Source organism: Antennarius striatus, chromosome 5, assembly GCF_040054535.1.
Source record: "Antennarius striatus isolate MH-2024 chromosome 5, ASM4005453v1, whole genome shotgun sequence".
Lineage (NCBI taxonomy): Eukaryota > Metazoa > Chordata > Actinopteri > Lophiiformes > Antennariidae > Antennarius > Antennarius striatus.
Window position 1 is genome coordinate 20,652,568 of NC_090780.1, and position 16,984 is coordinate 20,669,551.

General features: G+C 43.6%; 2 protein-coding genes across 3 annotated transcripts; both read right to left on the reverse strand.

Moving 5' to 3' along the window:
* Positions 1 to 363: 363 nt before the first annotated feature.
* LOC137594950 (RNA-binding protein 38-like) lies at positions 364 to 9,208 on the reverse strand. Its single transcript, XM_068314659.1, has 4 exons — positions 8,748 to 9,208; positions 6,652 to 6,775; positions 6,217 to 6,271; positions 364 to 2,183 (listed from the first exon to the last, which is right to left on the reverse strand). Exons 1-4 carry the CDS (start codon positions 8,958 to 8,960, stop codon positions 1,841 to 1,843), a joined length of 735 nt encoding a protein of 244 aa, XP_068170760.1. The 5' UTR covers positions 8,961 to 9,208; the 3' UTR covers positions 364 to 1,840.
* Positions 9,209 to 9,468: 260 nt separating this feature from the next.
* rae1 (ribonucleic acid export 1) lies at positions 9,469 to 16,275 on the reverse strand. Of its 2 annotated transcripts, XM_068314658.1 has the most exons (13): positions 16,174 to 16,275; positions 15,470 to 15,583; positions 13,864 to 13,968; positions 13,618 to 13,710; positions 13,438 to 13,524; positions 13,267 to 13,353; positions 13,000 to 13,071; positions 12,788 to 12,895; positions 12,524 to 12,630; positions 12,220 to 12,295; positions 11,822 to 12,016; positions 11,659 to 11,744; positions 9,469 to 11,147 (listed from the first exon to the last, which is right to left on the reverse strand). In XM_068314658.1, coding segments are annotated over exons 2-13 (1,107 nt in total). In that variant the 5' UTR covers positions 15,560 to 15,583; positions 16,174 to 16,275; the 3' UTR covers positions 9,469 to 11,146. The 2 variants fall into 2 exon arrangements, with proteins under 2 accessions (XP_068170759.1, XP_068170758.1); XM_068314657.1 differs by lacking the exon at positions 9,469 to 11,147 and having other exon boundaries at positions 11,655 to 11,744.
* Between the last annotated feature and the right edge of the window lie 709 nt (positions 16,276 to 16,984).

The window sequence follows — 16,984 nt, forward strand, 5'->3', positions numbered from 1 at the left end:
AGGTGGGGGTGTTGTGGCTTGATAAAAAAAAAAAAAACAAGTCTGGGCCTCCTCACCCCCCCCCACACACACACACACACACAGGACCTCACAGCATAGCCTTGATAACAACTGAATGCTCTCCTACACCAGGGTTTCAGTTGAGTTGTTAATGTCGACGTTGCAAAAATGAATAGTTAACACATATAACATCATTCTTTTATTTTAATTTTTTTTATTTTAATTAACTTAACTGATTCCCCCGTAGGAGGGAAATTATTAATCCACTCTAGCATACATTGTCAACACTGTGTGAAAAGGGTTTTTTTTGGTATAATTTATGTTCTGTGCTTCACTTCAATAATAAAAAAAAAGACCCCAAAATGGACTTAAAGTACAAAGTTTTTATTTTTTACACATTTTTTTTTGTATGGCTTATTCGAAGGAACTGTAAAAGACATTTTAATTAAAAAAAAAAAAAAAATTGAAATAATTTCTCGTTCAACCTGTCAAGGATCTACAAACAAGCATCTACTGCAGTAGCTGTGCACCTGGGTAAATCCACCAACATGGTGACAAAACAGGAAACAAATTTAACAAGTACAACACCTTTGGATCTGCAGGGACGCCTCTGCATGTTAAATGACATCAGTGCCACAACTATGGTAATAAAAAAAAAAAAAAAAAAGCAATTATAACTTAGTAACTCTTATAAATACCTACATATAAATATGTAAATGTACTTGGTAACTGAAACATTTTTAAATGCTGTACATGAATGTCCTTTTGAGAGCAACAGTTTGACAATCTCAGTGAGGAAAAAAAAAAAATACACTGCTCCTCGAGCTCAGTGTCAGCTACCTTTTTAATATCTATACACAGTGCTCCTGGTCCCCGTCACCCACATACTGCATGTCATCGTCTACATCCGTCTGAAATCAGCGAGACACAAGTGAGGTCACTGGGAGATAAAGGCCAGTCGGAAAGTTAGGGCCCTCTGTGGTGGGGGTGTTAACAAAAATTAAAAAAAACAAAACATGAAAATCGAAAAAGAAAGTTTCTTATTTTTTATTAAGGCCTCTTTAATTTAAAAGATGTAAAAGGTGTAATCCTGACATAACAGTCACAAAAAACAAAAAAAACATCTCCCACTTTCTTTTGTACCGATACTTTCGGTTTTGTCTTTGAGGTGAAATCTCCCGTCCTCCTCCTCTTCCTCCTCCATGACGATGAACGATGGAGGTTTGTTCATGAGGCAGACCGTCGATGGGGTGGGTGGCTCTACATACGTGACTACTGCCACCCCCCCGCCCCTTACCCTTCCCTGGTGTCCTAAAGCAGCGGTGCCCTTCATATCCACCCCAAGACGGGTGGAGGTGGGGTGTTACATGACAGCTCTCGATCATCAACATGCACCCTGGACACGCGTAACTTCCGCTGATACGACATAACATTGGTAATAATGGCATACAAACATTGACAATGACATTAATAATAATAATAATAATATGACAGCGAAAAAAAGAACAATTAGAATTAAAAAAAAAAAAAAGAAGTGTCAGCTTCTGGAAGCCCTTGGAAGCAAACCACGTTCTTGATGCCGTTTGGCTTCCCGACCTGAACCTCGACAGTAACCCCGCCCCCTTTATACCCTTTAACCAATGAGGAAACCACTCATCCTGATCATTTAGTGCAATAGTCCCACCCTTTTTTCCTGAAAGTCCCCCCCCTCCACTGACGATAGCCGAGTCACCCTGAAGGGTGACTCTTCTGTCCAAAGGTCCAGACCACCACTTCCTCCTCCTCTTCTTCTTCTTCCTCTTCCTCCACATGAACATTCTTCTGCGCGTCTTTCATCGGATCACTGCATCCTGTCTGGCTGGATGTGCTGCTGTGGGGCGTAGTGGAGGAAAGCCTGACCCGGTCCGGCGGCGGAGGGCAGGGTGGGGTGGACGGTGGCCGGGGCTGTGGCGGCGACGGCCGGTCCGGCGGAGGCTGAGGGGCTGGTGGCGTAGCTGTAGCCCAGGAAACCGGCGGGGGAGGCGGCGTAAGGGTACTGCTGCTCGAAGGCGGCCTGAGCGTACTGGCTGTAGGCGGCGCTGTAGTCCAGGTACGGGCTGGTGCTGACGGACGTGGACACCTGAGTGGGCAGCACCAGGCTGGGCTGCACAAAGGCTTGTGGGTAGATGTACGGCTGGGCCATCCTGCACACAAATGGAGGAGGAGGAAGGGGGGGTTATGAGGAGAACAGTGTGAAGCATCAGAGCACACACGTCCCTGGTTTTGTCTTGTTAACGCTTCTTCCAGAGGATGAGCGTTCGCAACATTAGCGACATCGACTCTTTGTAGGCGTTCCGACAGGAAGTATTCGCTCTTGTTATTAAAACATTAAAGAGACGAGAGACAGAGGAGGTGAAGGTGACTCAAACCTCCGTCTGCGTCGGTTACTAAAACCGACCAAACCTGTTAGTTGTGCCTCCTGAGGAAGATGCGAGGGGGAGGAGCATCTGCGTGTGTGTGTGTGTGTGCGAGGAGGGCCTGACCGATAGAGTCAGCCGTTACTGGCAGGTTTTCAAGCCCAGGCATCAGCAGTGTTTTAACAGCTGCTACTCTTCCCCTTACTGAACACACTAAAACACACCGAAACACACACACACCAACACACACACACAAACACACACACACACAAAAAAGGGGAAGTTGAAGAAAGGCTGGGGAGAATTTGCAGATCTCCTGTTTCTCGTTTGGTGTGTGAATCTCACACGGACGATCTCAGGTGAGGAAGTGGTAGCAGGGGAGCTCATCAGGGTCGGGCGCCAGGCTATGCCGGGCCCCCCCCGGGGGGGGGGGGTCACATGCAGCTGATTAGAGCTGGGGGGGGGGGATCTGGGGCCCGTGTCGTTGGATCCATTGCTTTGACGCTTTAAACAGAGAGGAGAGATTTGGAGGAGTCTAATTTTAGTCTGGGCTTGAGGGATCCCTGGGTTTGCTGTCTACTGGGAGACCCCCCCCCCCACTCCTTTGCTTACAGGATGATGTAACTTACTTTTTTTTGTTTGGATAATATCCTTTTGGGGACAACATCCAGACACACACACACACACACACACACACACTAACATGTGTGTCGGTTTGTTGGCTGCGTCTCAGTCCTGATGGAGTCGCGTTTGTTTTACAGATTCAACGGCGGAGAAGAAGAAGATCAGCAATGAGAGGCAGCCATGAAGTTAACACAGCAAAATGATGGAAGCATGCATGAATATGGATGTTATCACCCTTTCAAAAAAAAAAAAAAAGCCTCCCACACACACACACACACACACACGCATCCTCTGCCACCCCCATCCCCATTTAGCCCCATCCACTCTCCCACACACCAGTTAACACTGCAAACCCCAAACCATGCCATAATAGCAGAAGAGTCACACTGCAATCAGGATGAGCTTCTCACTTCATATCGTATGAAAAGGAAAAGACAAAAGAATAAAATAAAAACAAGCCACTCCAATCCATCACAGCACACACTGCACTCTCAAGCCATCATGGCACCTTGTAGAGAGGCTGGATTGAAGAGAGAGTGGGGGTGGGGGGGTGGTTAGGGGACGGGTAGACATTTCCTGTCAAACCCCATCCTCTGGCGGGACTAGTCCTGTACTTGGGGGAGGGGGGCATCTTCTGATCCTCTGCTGGTACACGGGGGTCAGCTGGCAGCAGAGAGCAACCAAGGTGGGAATAGCGTTATTATCAGAAGCAACATTTTCCCTTCTCACACATAGATCGCTTGATAACTGAATAACGGGGGGGTTTTACTAGCCTATGTGAAGTTCATTCAGAAAGATGAGACACAAATTAAGTGCACAACCCCTCCCGCCTTGAATGGGGTCATTAAGGTCCTGGTGTTTCACCTAGAGATACGATCACAAAGCAGAAAAAGGGCAACAAAAAAAAAGTGATCAATCTAACCGCTGTAAGTGTTTTGAGTTGCAAATAAATCCCCCAAAAGTTAGAATCAAACCCAACAACATGAAAGGACATTTTGAAATTTCATTTCATTCAGAAAATATTTTTTTTTCCAGAATACTTCATTATAACAACAAGTTAACAGGAGTTCACAGAGACATAAAAAGTGGAACATTTGTGCACGCACGGCTTTCAAACGTGACGCTACATTAATGCTGAGGGCAAATACGCTTTCGCTCGTCTTCTCTGTGGCCTTGGCAGGACATAGATGGAGACACTCGATTCTCCTCCACATTATAAATACAGTCTGAAGTAATTGTCACCGTCCTGCGGGCCGCTAAATGAGCTCATGGCTATAGCTGAAGAGCTAACGTGAAAAAGCCGGGGCAATATCACACCCAGCAGCAAAAATATTTCTCCACGATAACACGAATGACCTTCAGCGCATGACACACACACACACACACATACACAGAAGGTGAAAGCAGATGGGGCCGATTCTGAGCGCGGGGATATTCAACAACGCCTTACAAAGTGTGATTAGAGGGTTTGATATTCCTCCCTTTCCTCCTTCTTTGTCTGAGGAGATCATGAATGTCGTCTGAAAGCAGCAGGGAGAAGAAGGTGTTTTGTTTGGCACCTGTGGAGGTCGGTTTCTTAGGGAGCACAGCTTCATTAAAAGCTTTCGTGGCAGAATGCCCCCACCCCCCTCCTCGCTTCTAATCTCTATTTAACACCCCCCCCCCCCCTTCTCCTCCACCCGGGTCTCACAGAGGTGTCAGTTTTCAGGGTCTCTCTCTGACAAGCTTTGCCTCTTTTACCCAGTCGGTTGGAGGTCGGTGCGTCTTTATTGCTCCTCCATGTTTTGAATGGAAAGATGACAAAGGTGTGATCGGAAAGGGGGGGGGGGGGGTTTATGTTGCCGTGCTGTGTAAAAAAAAAAAAAGGGTTGCTGGTTGGAAAAACTCACGTAATGGTGATGCCGGAGGAGATAACTCCTCCTTCACCCCCATCAAAACAACTGTTCCTGGCCTGGTGGCCCCCCCTCCCCCACCACCACCACTCCACCCCCCTGGCACTCACAGTCCACAGCATCTGCTGACCGCAGCTCGAAGCACACACCCCCTCGCCACCACCTACTGTCAAGGGGTGTGGGGGTGGACAGACAAGCCACTCGTCCACTCCAGTCGTCTGTGTATGTCAGCCACCACACAGAAAGACGTCAGAGGAGGTGACAGGTCCCCCCCCCCCCATACACACACCTCTCTGGATGTACGAGGCCATGATATTGAAGGATCATGGGGAGGTTGTAAAAAGTCGGCAATTTGAGCACAAGCGTTCAAGCCCCTCTGGATTTGGGCATCGTCCACGCAAGGATGGATGCTGGAACGTGATTGGACGATTCCCCCGGTGACATTTAGATAAGAGGTTCTCTACCAGATACATAATTCTGCCCGTCTATGGAGCGCTTTGTTCGAGTTCAGCCAAGAATCTCTAACATGTTGTGTTTGTTTTTATATGAAAATGAAGCAAACTGTGCGATGAATTTACTGTCAGTTAATCGTTTCCCTTCTAACTTTAGAATATGACAACTTTCACTGTATAATTGTTGATAATCTGACTCCATTAAATCTTTTGACCGGATCAGATTTGACTCTTTAATAAAGTCATTATATTTTGTCGTCAGTGGCTGTCACATCACACCCAGATAATTATTATTACATTATGAACGTGAACCAAACAGGTTCTGTCACTTATGGCAGCCGTTGGTCTTTTAGGACGGCGTCTCATTCCTGCAGTGAAGATATAGTCTCTTGTTTCATTTATGTCTTTATTTATGTATTATTTAGTTATTTTGACCAAAAGGATTAGTAAGATTATTAATTCATATCTAAATTGAATGTTTTAAAAAATGATCCGATCATCGAGGCAGTTCAGGAGTCACCGGTGCGTTGAAAAGTTCGTTGGCGTCTCTCTGTTAACCTTCAGTGACCGAACGCGACCAGGATGGCACACGAGTCAACAGCCTCCACATTAGAAGCCAACAACCGAGTCACACATTCACCTCTGGAATGTTCATCTATTACCACAGATATGTGAACTATCTCCCAGCCCTCCCAGGCCCGCAAAACTCAAATATGCAAACGCACGACTTCTGGAGTTGTGAGCAGACCCAGAAACCGACATGTGCTTTCTATAGGCGATGCTTGTCAGAGAGATTGTAACTTAGTGGTGTCCCTCAGGGAATAAAACAAGCGCCCACTGCTGCTCACTTACCCATACTGCCTCTGGATGAGCGCGGGGTGAATGGGCTGTACTCCGATGGATATGCCTGGAAGATAGGAGGCCGGCTGTTAGACACACACATTAGCATTTACAGAGGAGGTCCAGAGAACAATACACAGAGGGCACTGGGGAGACAGAGGCATTGCCTGTTTCAAACCGACCACAATTGGAACAACAATTTCTAATGTGCAATGTGCAGTAAAACACAAGTTTCAGACACAGAGCTTTATCTGGTAGAAGAAAATAATCTGCTGCAGTGGCCTTATTCAACCAACGCCGGTCAAACGTGACAAAATCATTTGTGAGGACACAAATAAACACTTATTTAATGGTTTACTTTGTTTCATCGATGTCCTCCTTCTCAAAAGCGCCTTTTCCTTTCACCGATCATGTATTTTTACACCTAAACCTCTGAGCCGACCTCACCTGTCTGTATGCTACGGGGTTTGGCGCCCAGATAGGCCAGGTTGACGTTGGCTTTCCTGCCGTCGATGATGGGGTTGGGGTCCTTGCAGGCTCTCTCCGCCGCTCCTCGGTCGGTCATCGTCACCTGACCACAGAAACAGACGCGTCAGCAAAATACTGTTTTGTAAATCTTCACATCCTAACGGGCAACAGACAGACGCCAAGGATAGCGTCTTTACCCAACACGGGTAAAAATATTGGTATTGATTCTATTTCTTGGTCTATACAGACATCCCCGCACACACACACACACACACACTGGCTTTCTATTGTTGAGGTTGTGTTTCTCCAGAGAATGGAAGCTACAAAACAAAGCACAATGACAGGCTTTGAAAGCTGCCCACAGCAGCAGCCGCTCCAGCTCCACTCAGCCACAGACAGACCTGCAGAAATCTGGAAAGAGCAACAAGGAGCTTATCCAATTAGGAACGAAATATTAAGGAGATTGCCATTATCCACCACCCCTCCCCTCTCTCTCTCTCCTGGCATTACCCCAGCCCTTCTGTTTTTATTGCCACGTTCTGCCAACTCAGACGGTTCAGCCGTCTTGTTGTGAGGACCGAGCGGTGAATGTAGGACACGGATGGTGGTTTTCAAAAAGATGTTTTTTTGGTTTGTTTTTTTTTTGTTTTTGGTTGAAATTTTTTTTTTAAAAAGGCTCTTTGTGGTGGAAGGATGCGGAACAAAGCACACTCCAGCGTCGGTGTTGTGAACACACGCTAAGCAGCAAAGCTGTGTTTACACTTGGAAGAGCTTTACTGTCTGTGAGCATGTGTGTGTGTGTGTGTGTGTGTGTGTGTGTGTGTGTGTGTGTCTGAGGGGGGTTCCACTAATCCACCTCTGAAGTGTGTTTAGAAGAAAAATGATGCACTCAACTATGGGGCAGCTCCTTCTCGCCAACTGACTCTGACATGAGGAAAAAAATTTTAAAAATAAAGAGGAAAGAGTTGCCTCATGTTGGGTGTTTCATCCCGTGCGGACCAACGTCAACCCGAGCCAGTCTAACCTGAAACACCCGCTTCAGCACACGACCGTTTGATACCAGTCGGGCTCCCAGGATGGCTTTCCGCTGAGCTCGGGAGCTGATGTATAAACAATGAGAGCAATTGTCTTAGGATTCCGCCTTTAGAAGTAAACATGCACACATAACAGGTTTCCAGTCCTTCTTTGGCCTCGCGGTACGTTACAACCGATACGCGTTTCCAAGGTTCTGGTAAATATTTGCATTTCTGGTGCTGCTTCTGTTCTTTGTGTCAAAGAGAGAGAATGAGTATCTGTGTCAGCCTGGAAGCGGATAAGTAACCTATTAGTGCAGATTTCAATGAGACAACACAACAGTCTCTGGGTGGTTTTCAATAACTAGACTTACAGCAACTCTGCACTGAAGTTAGGATCAATGCACTTTTCTCTACCCTTGAGCTTCAATTACGAAAGTTGCAAAATGTTTCCTGCAGTTCGGAGGCGAAATCAACTTTAACACAAGACAGAGATGTTAGAATTATCTCCCAGCAGCCGATCTGTCTGTATAAATCACATGAGACGGCTCCAGACCTTGACAATAGAGTGCGGGGTGTGCAGGCGAGGTCAGCCTCCCCATAGCTCCATAATAACCATATAAAGCAAGCAAGCAGTGCAGGCAGCAACACACACACACACACACACACACACACACACACACACACACACACACACACACACACACACACACACACACACTTGCAAAGTCAGAAGCTGGGGCTGCTCAGGAGTGAGTACAGAGGGTGGGGGATGACTTCAGTGTGGGGATGGGTTTTCTTTTAGGTGAGGGGGTGTACATCAGACATATGTTGAAATATAATCTTCTTAGTTATCCATCAACTTGTGTGATCCCTCATCCTCATTAAGCTGAACCAACAGCCCAGCCAGGCGGTAAAACCCCCCCCCCCAAAAAAAAAACCACACAAAGATGCTCCAGTGGAGGATTACCTCAGACAGAAATCTGAATCTGACAATACAGGAAGTACAGAAACTAGTCTGTGATGATGTCTGTTGTGAATGCGCTGCAGGTTGGTACTCACAAAGCCGTATCCTCTGGATTTACCGGTCTGTCTGTCTGTGATCACCACAGCCTCGTCAATGTCCCCGAAGGCCTCGAAGTATTTGCGAAGGGAGGCATCGTTGGTGTGGTAAGGTAGCCCCCCGACGAAGATTTTGGTGAAAGTCGTGTCTTTCTGAAGCGACGTGGGATGCATGACTTCCAGAGCTCCGTTCATGAACTGATGCAGAAGCATTGGAGACGAGACCGCAGGGTGTCGCTTTCGATTTACCGAGAGAAAAAAAAAAAAAAAGAAAAACGAAAGCGGTTAACCACGTCACAGCATCGGTTTGGAGGAACACAAAAAGTTACCGTCTCCGTTATATTATGTGTTCGTTTCCCTCTGGAAGTTGGAAGTAGAGCGCTAGCTCAACTAAGAGTCGCGGCGCGGCGGAGACTCAAGCCGTACCCACACTGGTTGCTCTCAAAGCCGCTGGGAGAAAAGTGCCGGGAGTCTTTATACTCCGAGTGTAAAGCCACGCCCACTCGGTGCAACTGGCCAATCAGCTTGAGCAGCGAGTCTACATTTTGGTCATGGCTCCTCCCATTTGACCGCGTCGTCCGGCGCGGAGTTGCACCTGCTTTTGTCCTTTACAACACAAAGAAACACAATAAAGCGCGGTTCCGCCACATGGAGATTTGTTCCACTGTAATAAGGAAGTAACCGTTTTCCAGCATGAATGACACGTATAATTTTTATTAATATAGAACGGTTAACGTATGCTGTTTGACTTTATTAAACAACACGCTCATCTATTCGTACATGTAGATATAAAAGATTAAACAACAAACTTGTGTCTCGTCTGATCGCGCTGGGTTAATGACTTACAACTTATTGAAATTACATCACAAAGGAGGACATTAGATTTTATTTTCGTTATCTCCCCTGTATTATTCCGCGATTATGTTCTTGAATGAATTATATAGTAATTCAATATAAGTGAATTTTTTTTTCAACAGCTTCAGCATGTTTTCATGAATACACAGCTGTATATCCTTAAAGGAGACAGACTGGTGCATGTTCAGAATGACTCATTCCAAAGTCATCTCTTATCGATGCATCATAAAAGCAAATGATTGGCACATCAACAAAAGGGGGGCAAATGTTGTGCACTTTAGCTCAAAGCCTTTTTTATTTTTGCAATGCAAACATGTGTCTACATGCTACTCGATAATACTAACTTCTATATGCAGGATAAGGAGGATCCAAGCATCTACAGCAACAGGTCACTCCAACATGTGATCTAATTGTTTGACTGTCACTTATATTTACAATCACGAGTGCAATCAAACTCAAGGCCTCTGCTTGTTGCAACTTGGTGCAGCTTGACTGAGCAGGACAGGAGACAGTGGCCTGCAGGAGTGATACCAGCATCACCCCAAGAAAATCAGTGAACTGTGACCGCAGATCTTCCCTTGGAGTTCCACTGCTAAGTATCTCAGGACATGCTTAACAGAGAGGTGACACTCTAATGGTCTCAATAAAAAAACATTTAAGTCACACCTTGTCTTCTATGAACTGGTTTACTTTCCACAAGTGGTCTTTGACGCTGCCACATGCTACCTCGTTCGTATCCACTTGAGAAATCCCCAATTTCCAGCTGTGTATCCCTGTCAAAAGGCCTCAACCAGGATGCAAAAACCCCACTGTCCTGCTTTGAACCCCTAAGTTTGATTTAGAAGTCCACTTAGCTCTAGAAATAGTCCCACTAGAACTGCTATTTACTGGATGGAAAAAAAGCTCCACCTGCAGGTTAACATAAAACAAGCAGACCAGATCGCTCATCATGATGCAGATGTGGTCCAAAGTTTATCTTCCAATTTGGTGAAGTTTCCAATGATGAAATGATTTACAGGTTATATATGAGACAGTGGTTCTCAAAGTTCTCAATTTTGCATGCAAAAACACAGTTTCGTGAATTCCCCCAGTTTTATAAAGCAAAAACAAGTTACAGTTAGCCGACATACTTTGTCAGACTGGAATAAACATGGTGAAATCTCATATGTACTTATTTATTCTACATCCCGGTTTTATTTATGGGGCTAACAACAAATCATTAGAATTAAACGTCTTTGGAAAGCTGTAAAAAACCAAAAAAAAATGAGGACGTGAACACATAAAAAAAATCTAAACATCAAGAAGGAGAAATGAGCTTGTTTCTATGACAACATCTAGGACCAATTTTCATACAGCTGTCATCAAGGGTCGGGAAGGTCCCTCTGTTTTGGTCCGCAACGTGCAGCATCATGGCTTTGGTCCAGATGTTTGCCGAAAGAAGGGGGTGTGGGGAGGGGAGCGGGGGTCTGTCTCGACCGTATAAACACAATAATGCAGCAGGACTTCTGCATTTTCCCACGAGAGTTGCGACTTGGCACGGCGAATCTAAAGACAGGAAGGAGCAGTCAGAACATTTTTCTTAAATTTTGCTTTGTTTATTTATTTACTTTATCCCTTTTTTTGCACAGAGCAAACAGTACAATATCTTCACCAGAGAGAAATAAATTCATGCAAGATAAATTATTAAATTATTGTCTGCCTGTTTTCAACATTTCCATCATTTCATTATCACCTATGCAATTTTGTAAACAACAATCTTAAAACACCTCTTTGCACAACTGAACACAACTTATGCAAAATTATTCTGATTGTAAAATTACACAAACTGCTTTTAAAAACTGTTAATAAAAGCAGAAAAACAAGCCCTGAAACTGACCACTCGGGTCAGTACCATTCCCTTGATAAATGACTACTTGTAGCAGCATGCAGCAGTATTTAAGATCACCAGTGTTACTGGGATCATAGAGCGCCTTTAAAATGGCACTGAGGAAGTGGGGCAGCCCCCTCCGACGACCACCGTCTCCGGGTTTACAGATGGTGGCTGCCCTTCTCTCACCATTTCTTGTTCCGAGGCTTCAGCTCCTCGGCAGCATTTCTCAAGAAGATGTAGTTCTTTTTCTGGGGATTGTAGTACTCATGGCCCTGAGGAAGTCAGATTACAATCTGTGAGAGAAAGCAGCATGACATGCATTCTAACAAACTGCAAACATCTGCCGTACCTTCGACCAGTCGTAACTGGAAGAATACGCAAAGATGTTGCCATTGTGGTTGAAGCAACAAGCTGTGATGGGCATGTCCAGCTGTTCTGAGGTCTTCAACTTGGTGCGAGCGTCTTTGTCCCAGAAGCTGAATCGCCCATCTGAGCCCACGGTAGCCAGTGTACCATGGACAGGATGGAAGGAGATAGCATTCACCTGATGGAAGGAATGTAAATAAGTAGGTTGAGCAAAGAGACAGATGAAAACTAGGCAGGCACAGTGTTTGAAAGTGACTAAAATCTAGAATGTTTGTTTATATTCCAATAAAAATGTGTTCAGACATTTTTTTAAAAATTTAAAGCAGCTAAATATAGACCTACCACGACCACAACAATGTTTGGAAATTAAGAGCAACTTACAGCATAGATGTCCTGTGGAGTGGTCGTGTTGGTTCCATTGGACCTGTGGCACTTAAAGGTGAAGTTGTCTTTGGCTCTAAAAGGGATCAGATAATCAGATTTCAATTACAGGAGCAGTTTCTTTGAAAGGATAGGATAACAAAAGAAAAACCAAACCAACATGTCTGTCGTTACACTCAGTGGATGTCAGAAACACTTGTAGCAAGGCTTGGAAAGTCTTTTCACAGCCACTGAGTGTGCGCTTTATCACTGTTTGCCGAAAAATTTTAATGCAACTGTTGTGGCAACAGATTTAGACACTCACGGGTTTGGGGGGTTTATATAGTGGATGGCCACTCGACCCTCAATGCTTCCCAGTGCAAATCCTGTGGGTTTGTTTTGCTTGTCCTTGAATATAGCAACACAGCGATGCTACAGGACCATGATAGAAAAGAACAATGGATTAAAAGAGAAGTCATATGTGAAAATCTTTGCATTCTATGTAGCATGAAGTCGAAGAAAGTGGCACCACATATACAGAATCATTTTAACAGAAGAGGAAAACACTTAATGGAGGTGGACGGTTCACCTGATGCTTGAGAGGAGAGTCTATTCTGCGAAACTCAGAAGGCTGGTTCTCCAGCTGATACACTATGAGGCCCCTCTCAGCTGTGGCAACCACCGCCATGGGATAGACCTACATTAAACAGTCAGGACAATTCCAAAATCATCACAAAAAAAAATACATTATCTACACAGCACCCAATGAAATTTGGATCATTTCCCTTGTAGAGAACTTACAACATCTGCACAATAGCATCTCTCTGGCATCTGCAGCGTCAACATGGGATTGGGAGAGCGAGTGTCCCAGAACTGAAGGGGACACACAAAAAGAACTGTACCATCTGCTATAATTCCACAGAATTGTATTGAGTGATTTTTCCTTTTTCTTTTTAGAAAATGTGGACGAGTCATGGCCCTTATCAAACCTTTTACATGCAAATGTACACACAAAGGGAATACCATGTGTTCCCTTTGGAGGGGCATACAAAAAACAGAATACTATACCTTCAGTGTTTTGTCCCAGCTGCCGGTCATGACACAGCTGTAGTTAGGAGCATTGATCCAGTGGATTGTCCTGATAGGACCGTCATGCTGTGAAGAGAGAGAAGTGAATATGTGATAAATAATTCTGCTTCTCTTACAACCACCAAGCTGATACAGGGGTTCTCTTTCGACCTGTGCAATCTGCATGGCTTGATTACTGTTAAGATCCCACATCTTGGCTGTTTTGTCACAGGAAGCAGTGAAGACTTTACTCCCATCCTAGTTGAAGAGAATAGCACATCATAAATTATTGTGAGGCCCAGCAGATGGTATCAATTGCAGGGTTTGATTACTTCCAAGGATGAGACCTACATCACTCCAGCAGACATCTAAGACTGCAGCTGTGTGTGTCTGCTGTGCTTTAGGCACCGTCTGTCCATTGTCCTGCACTTCCCAGCACCGGACCTGAGGTCAGATGGCACAGCTTAGTTAAAATATGTTGACTTATATCTGACTTGCTGAATAAACTATATTTAAATCCCAAATAAAACCTTCCAATCATAACTGTGGGTTTATTAAATCTATCTACATGTATACAGTAGTGACAAGAAAACTCACATCAAAAGCCCATGATCCTCCAATAAGGAAGTTTGCTGGCATAGAGGGGGGACTGAATGCCAGACAGCTAATGCTGTCATCTGGAGGTGACGTCACTTCAACATCCTGTAAGACATGTCAGGAACACATAAAGAAAGCCATCAGATATTAAAATAAAAGTCATGATGACATGATTTGAGATGATTTCATGATAAATAAATGTGATAATGTTGGCTTGTTTTGTTGTCGCTTGCTGTATATTTATATAATGGTGCTGATATGGATTCAACCTGATGTCTATAATTGTTTCACTTCCGCTGTCATGGAGCGCATCGTAACTTATGATATATTTTGTTTGGCCAAGGCTCCCATTGACCATAAAAAAATAATAATGCCACCAAAAGATTTGTTTAATTATGTACTTAAAATAATACACCTGGTTAATTTTGACTTTCCTGTCCCTTCAAGTTATGAGCTATATGGTGGAGCGTTGTTTGGGTTGAGAGTATGATATTTCAGACTGAAGCCATTAACACATTTTTAAAAAATGAGGGGCTAAGTTCCTTGAAATAATGATGTAGAATCTGTATGATCACAATAAAGATGGGTATCTTTACTTGGCAGTTTTCAGGTATCAACTGAAATAACCTAGTACTGTTCACATTTCTCCAGTCAAATGATGCGTTCAATCCTTTTTGTGTCCAGCTCTACAAAAAAATCACAAGTGTGAGTTTTCACTTTCCTCCAGCTTTCTTCAACATTCCATTTAATGTCAACTTTAAAACTTCAACCAGTTATCAGAAGAATCATCATTTTTGTTTCCAAGTTTGTTTGTTTCTGTTATAACATAAATCCTTTTAATTTGCCAAGTTATGAAACCCACATAACTCCATCAATCAAGGATCAAACTACACAAGAGAATAATGAATAATAACATAAAACACAAGTTAGGACGTTAACTTTGTTCACATGGTTTTGTCAAAATTAAAATGGCCTTGATTACTGTATTGTGGGAAATGTAGTTTCGCTTAAAGCACACTTTTGACCTATTTATTTTTAGACACTGACCTTTTATACTCTTGCGGGTCACATAAAATGATGTGGCGGGCCACATTTGGCCCCCAGGCCTTGAGTTTGACACATGTGCATTAGAAGCTCGTGTGCACATCACACCAAGGAAACTGACACCCCATTTGCAGAAATGGGAATATCCAAGTAGCATTGGAATGCCTTCCCAGACTTGGCATTCTATGACATAGCCATAGGACAGTTACCATACTTGTGATTGTTAAATATAGTAAATGCTTACATTGTTTTTATTACCTTTTTCTTAAACTAATAACAATTTTTTAAACTCACTTTACATGTATGAAGGAACATCTTTCAGCCATTCAGAAACAGAATTATGACATACTTTACTCTAACCACCTTTACAGGTCTAAAAGATTACAGATATAAAATGTCTTTTTCGACCAGGCAAAATCACACAGAATACAAATCCAGCATCAGACTGAGTTGAATCAGCTGTATGACAAAACTAGACAGATTTGGCCAAATAACACAATAGCCTTAATGAAGTTAATCCAGCGTTTAGGGGCATCGACACCTGAACATTCCACTGCTTTACCTTCATGGGATTATGGCTGTCTGTTGTTGTGCTTCCGAAGACACCTGTCCCCCCGGTTCCAAACCCAGTGGTGGTTCCAAACAAACTCATAGCACTTTCAATCCGGATGTACGTCTGCAAGATAAGAAATATACCGAAACATCTACTTCTAAACTTCTGTTAGATTACCATGATAAAAGCTAAAACGTGAAACTATGGATGATGTCAACAAATTTGGATCCAGCTTCGAATCTAAAACGACAACAGGCGTGTGGCGCTAGGTAGCCTGCGTCGTACTGTAAAAACACACTAAATTACTAAAACTTCATCACAAAAAGTCATTCATTCTGGAAAACCTACCACTAAAGACATGGAAACGATTTTTGGATTCAACTCGATTTACGTTTTATTCCATCTGTTGACACTGACAAGGTGTAGCCGGAAAGCTAACGATATCATCAAAGCTAACTTGATGCTACATCGCCGCTAAAGATTACACGTTGACATGAATTACATGGAAATTTGATGAGCTACTATTTGAAAATGAATTCAACTGAAGTTAAATCATTCAACGTTGATTCTCGTAGCGTGTTTTAGACCGTTTAGCCTTACTGTTAGCTGTCACGTTGACTACTAAAATAAAAACTTTCCTGTTTATTTTAAAACTCCACATTTAAACACCGCATCGCTGCAGTATCTTTTCATATACAGATAAATATACGTACCCAAGATGTCTCAAACTATGCCGATGAATTTAAAAAAGGCAACAACAGGATTTGCCGCAGCAAAATGTGGCGCTTGTTTAGTCTGTCGCGGTTTTGTGACGTCACGGATCAATTACTTTGTTCTGCCGTAGGGTGGCGACTACTGCCACCCGCACTCGTCTAATTGGTTCATATTACTTTGATATCCGTAGCCTAAGCAACACAACCAAAGAAGATAACAAAAATAATGCCAAGTGTGCAGCGGGAAACAAATACTTTATTGGTCTAAAAAAACACCATTGCTGAGAATCTGCACTGTAATCTAAATTTTAGTGTCTGGAATGGTAATGCAATGCTCTTTCTTACCACTAGGTGGCAGCATGTAGGTGAGAACGTACTAACTCCGCACAGGACTGGAACTCGAACCTTCTTACTGTGAGGCGACTGCGCTCTCCAATGCGCCATCATGAAACGCCCACTCTTGAAAGTATAACGAATAAACAGAAACACAGGGTGCCCTGTCCTCGTAGAAGGGGGTGCGAAGTGTTTTTTTTTTTTTAAAGGATGCCATATATGACATGATGTAGTTACACTATGGTATCTATCTATCTATCTATCTATCTATCTATCTATCTATCTATCTATCTATCTATCTATCTATCTATCTATCTATCTATCTATCTATCTATCTATCTATCTATCTATCTATCTATCTATCTATCTATCTATCTATCTATCTATCTATCTATCTATCTATCATCCATCCATCCATCCATCCATCCATCCATCCATCCATCCATCCATCCAAGCTCCTATGACCTGGAAGACCTCT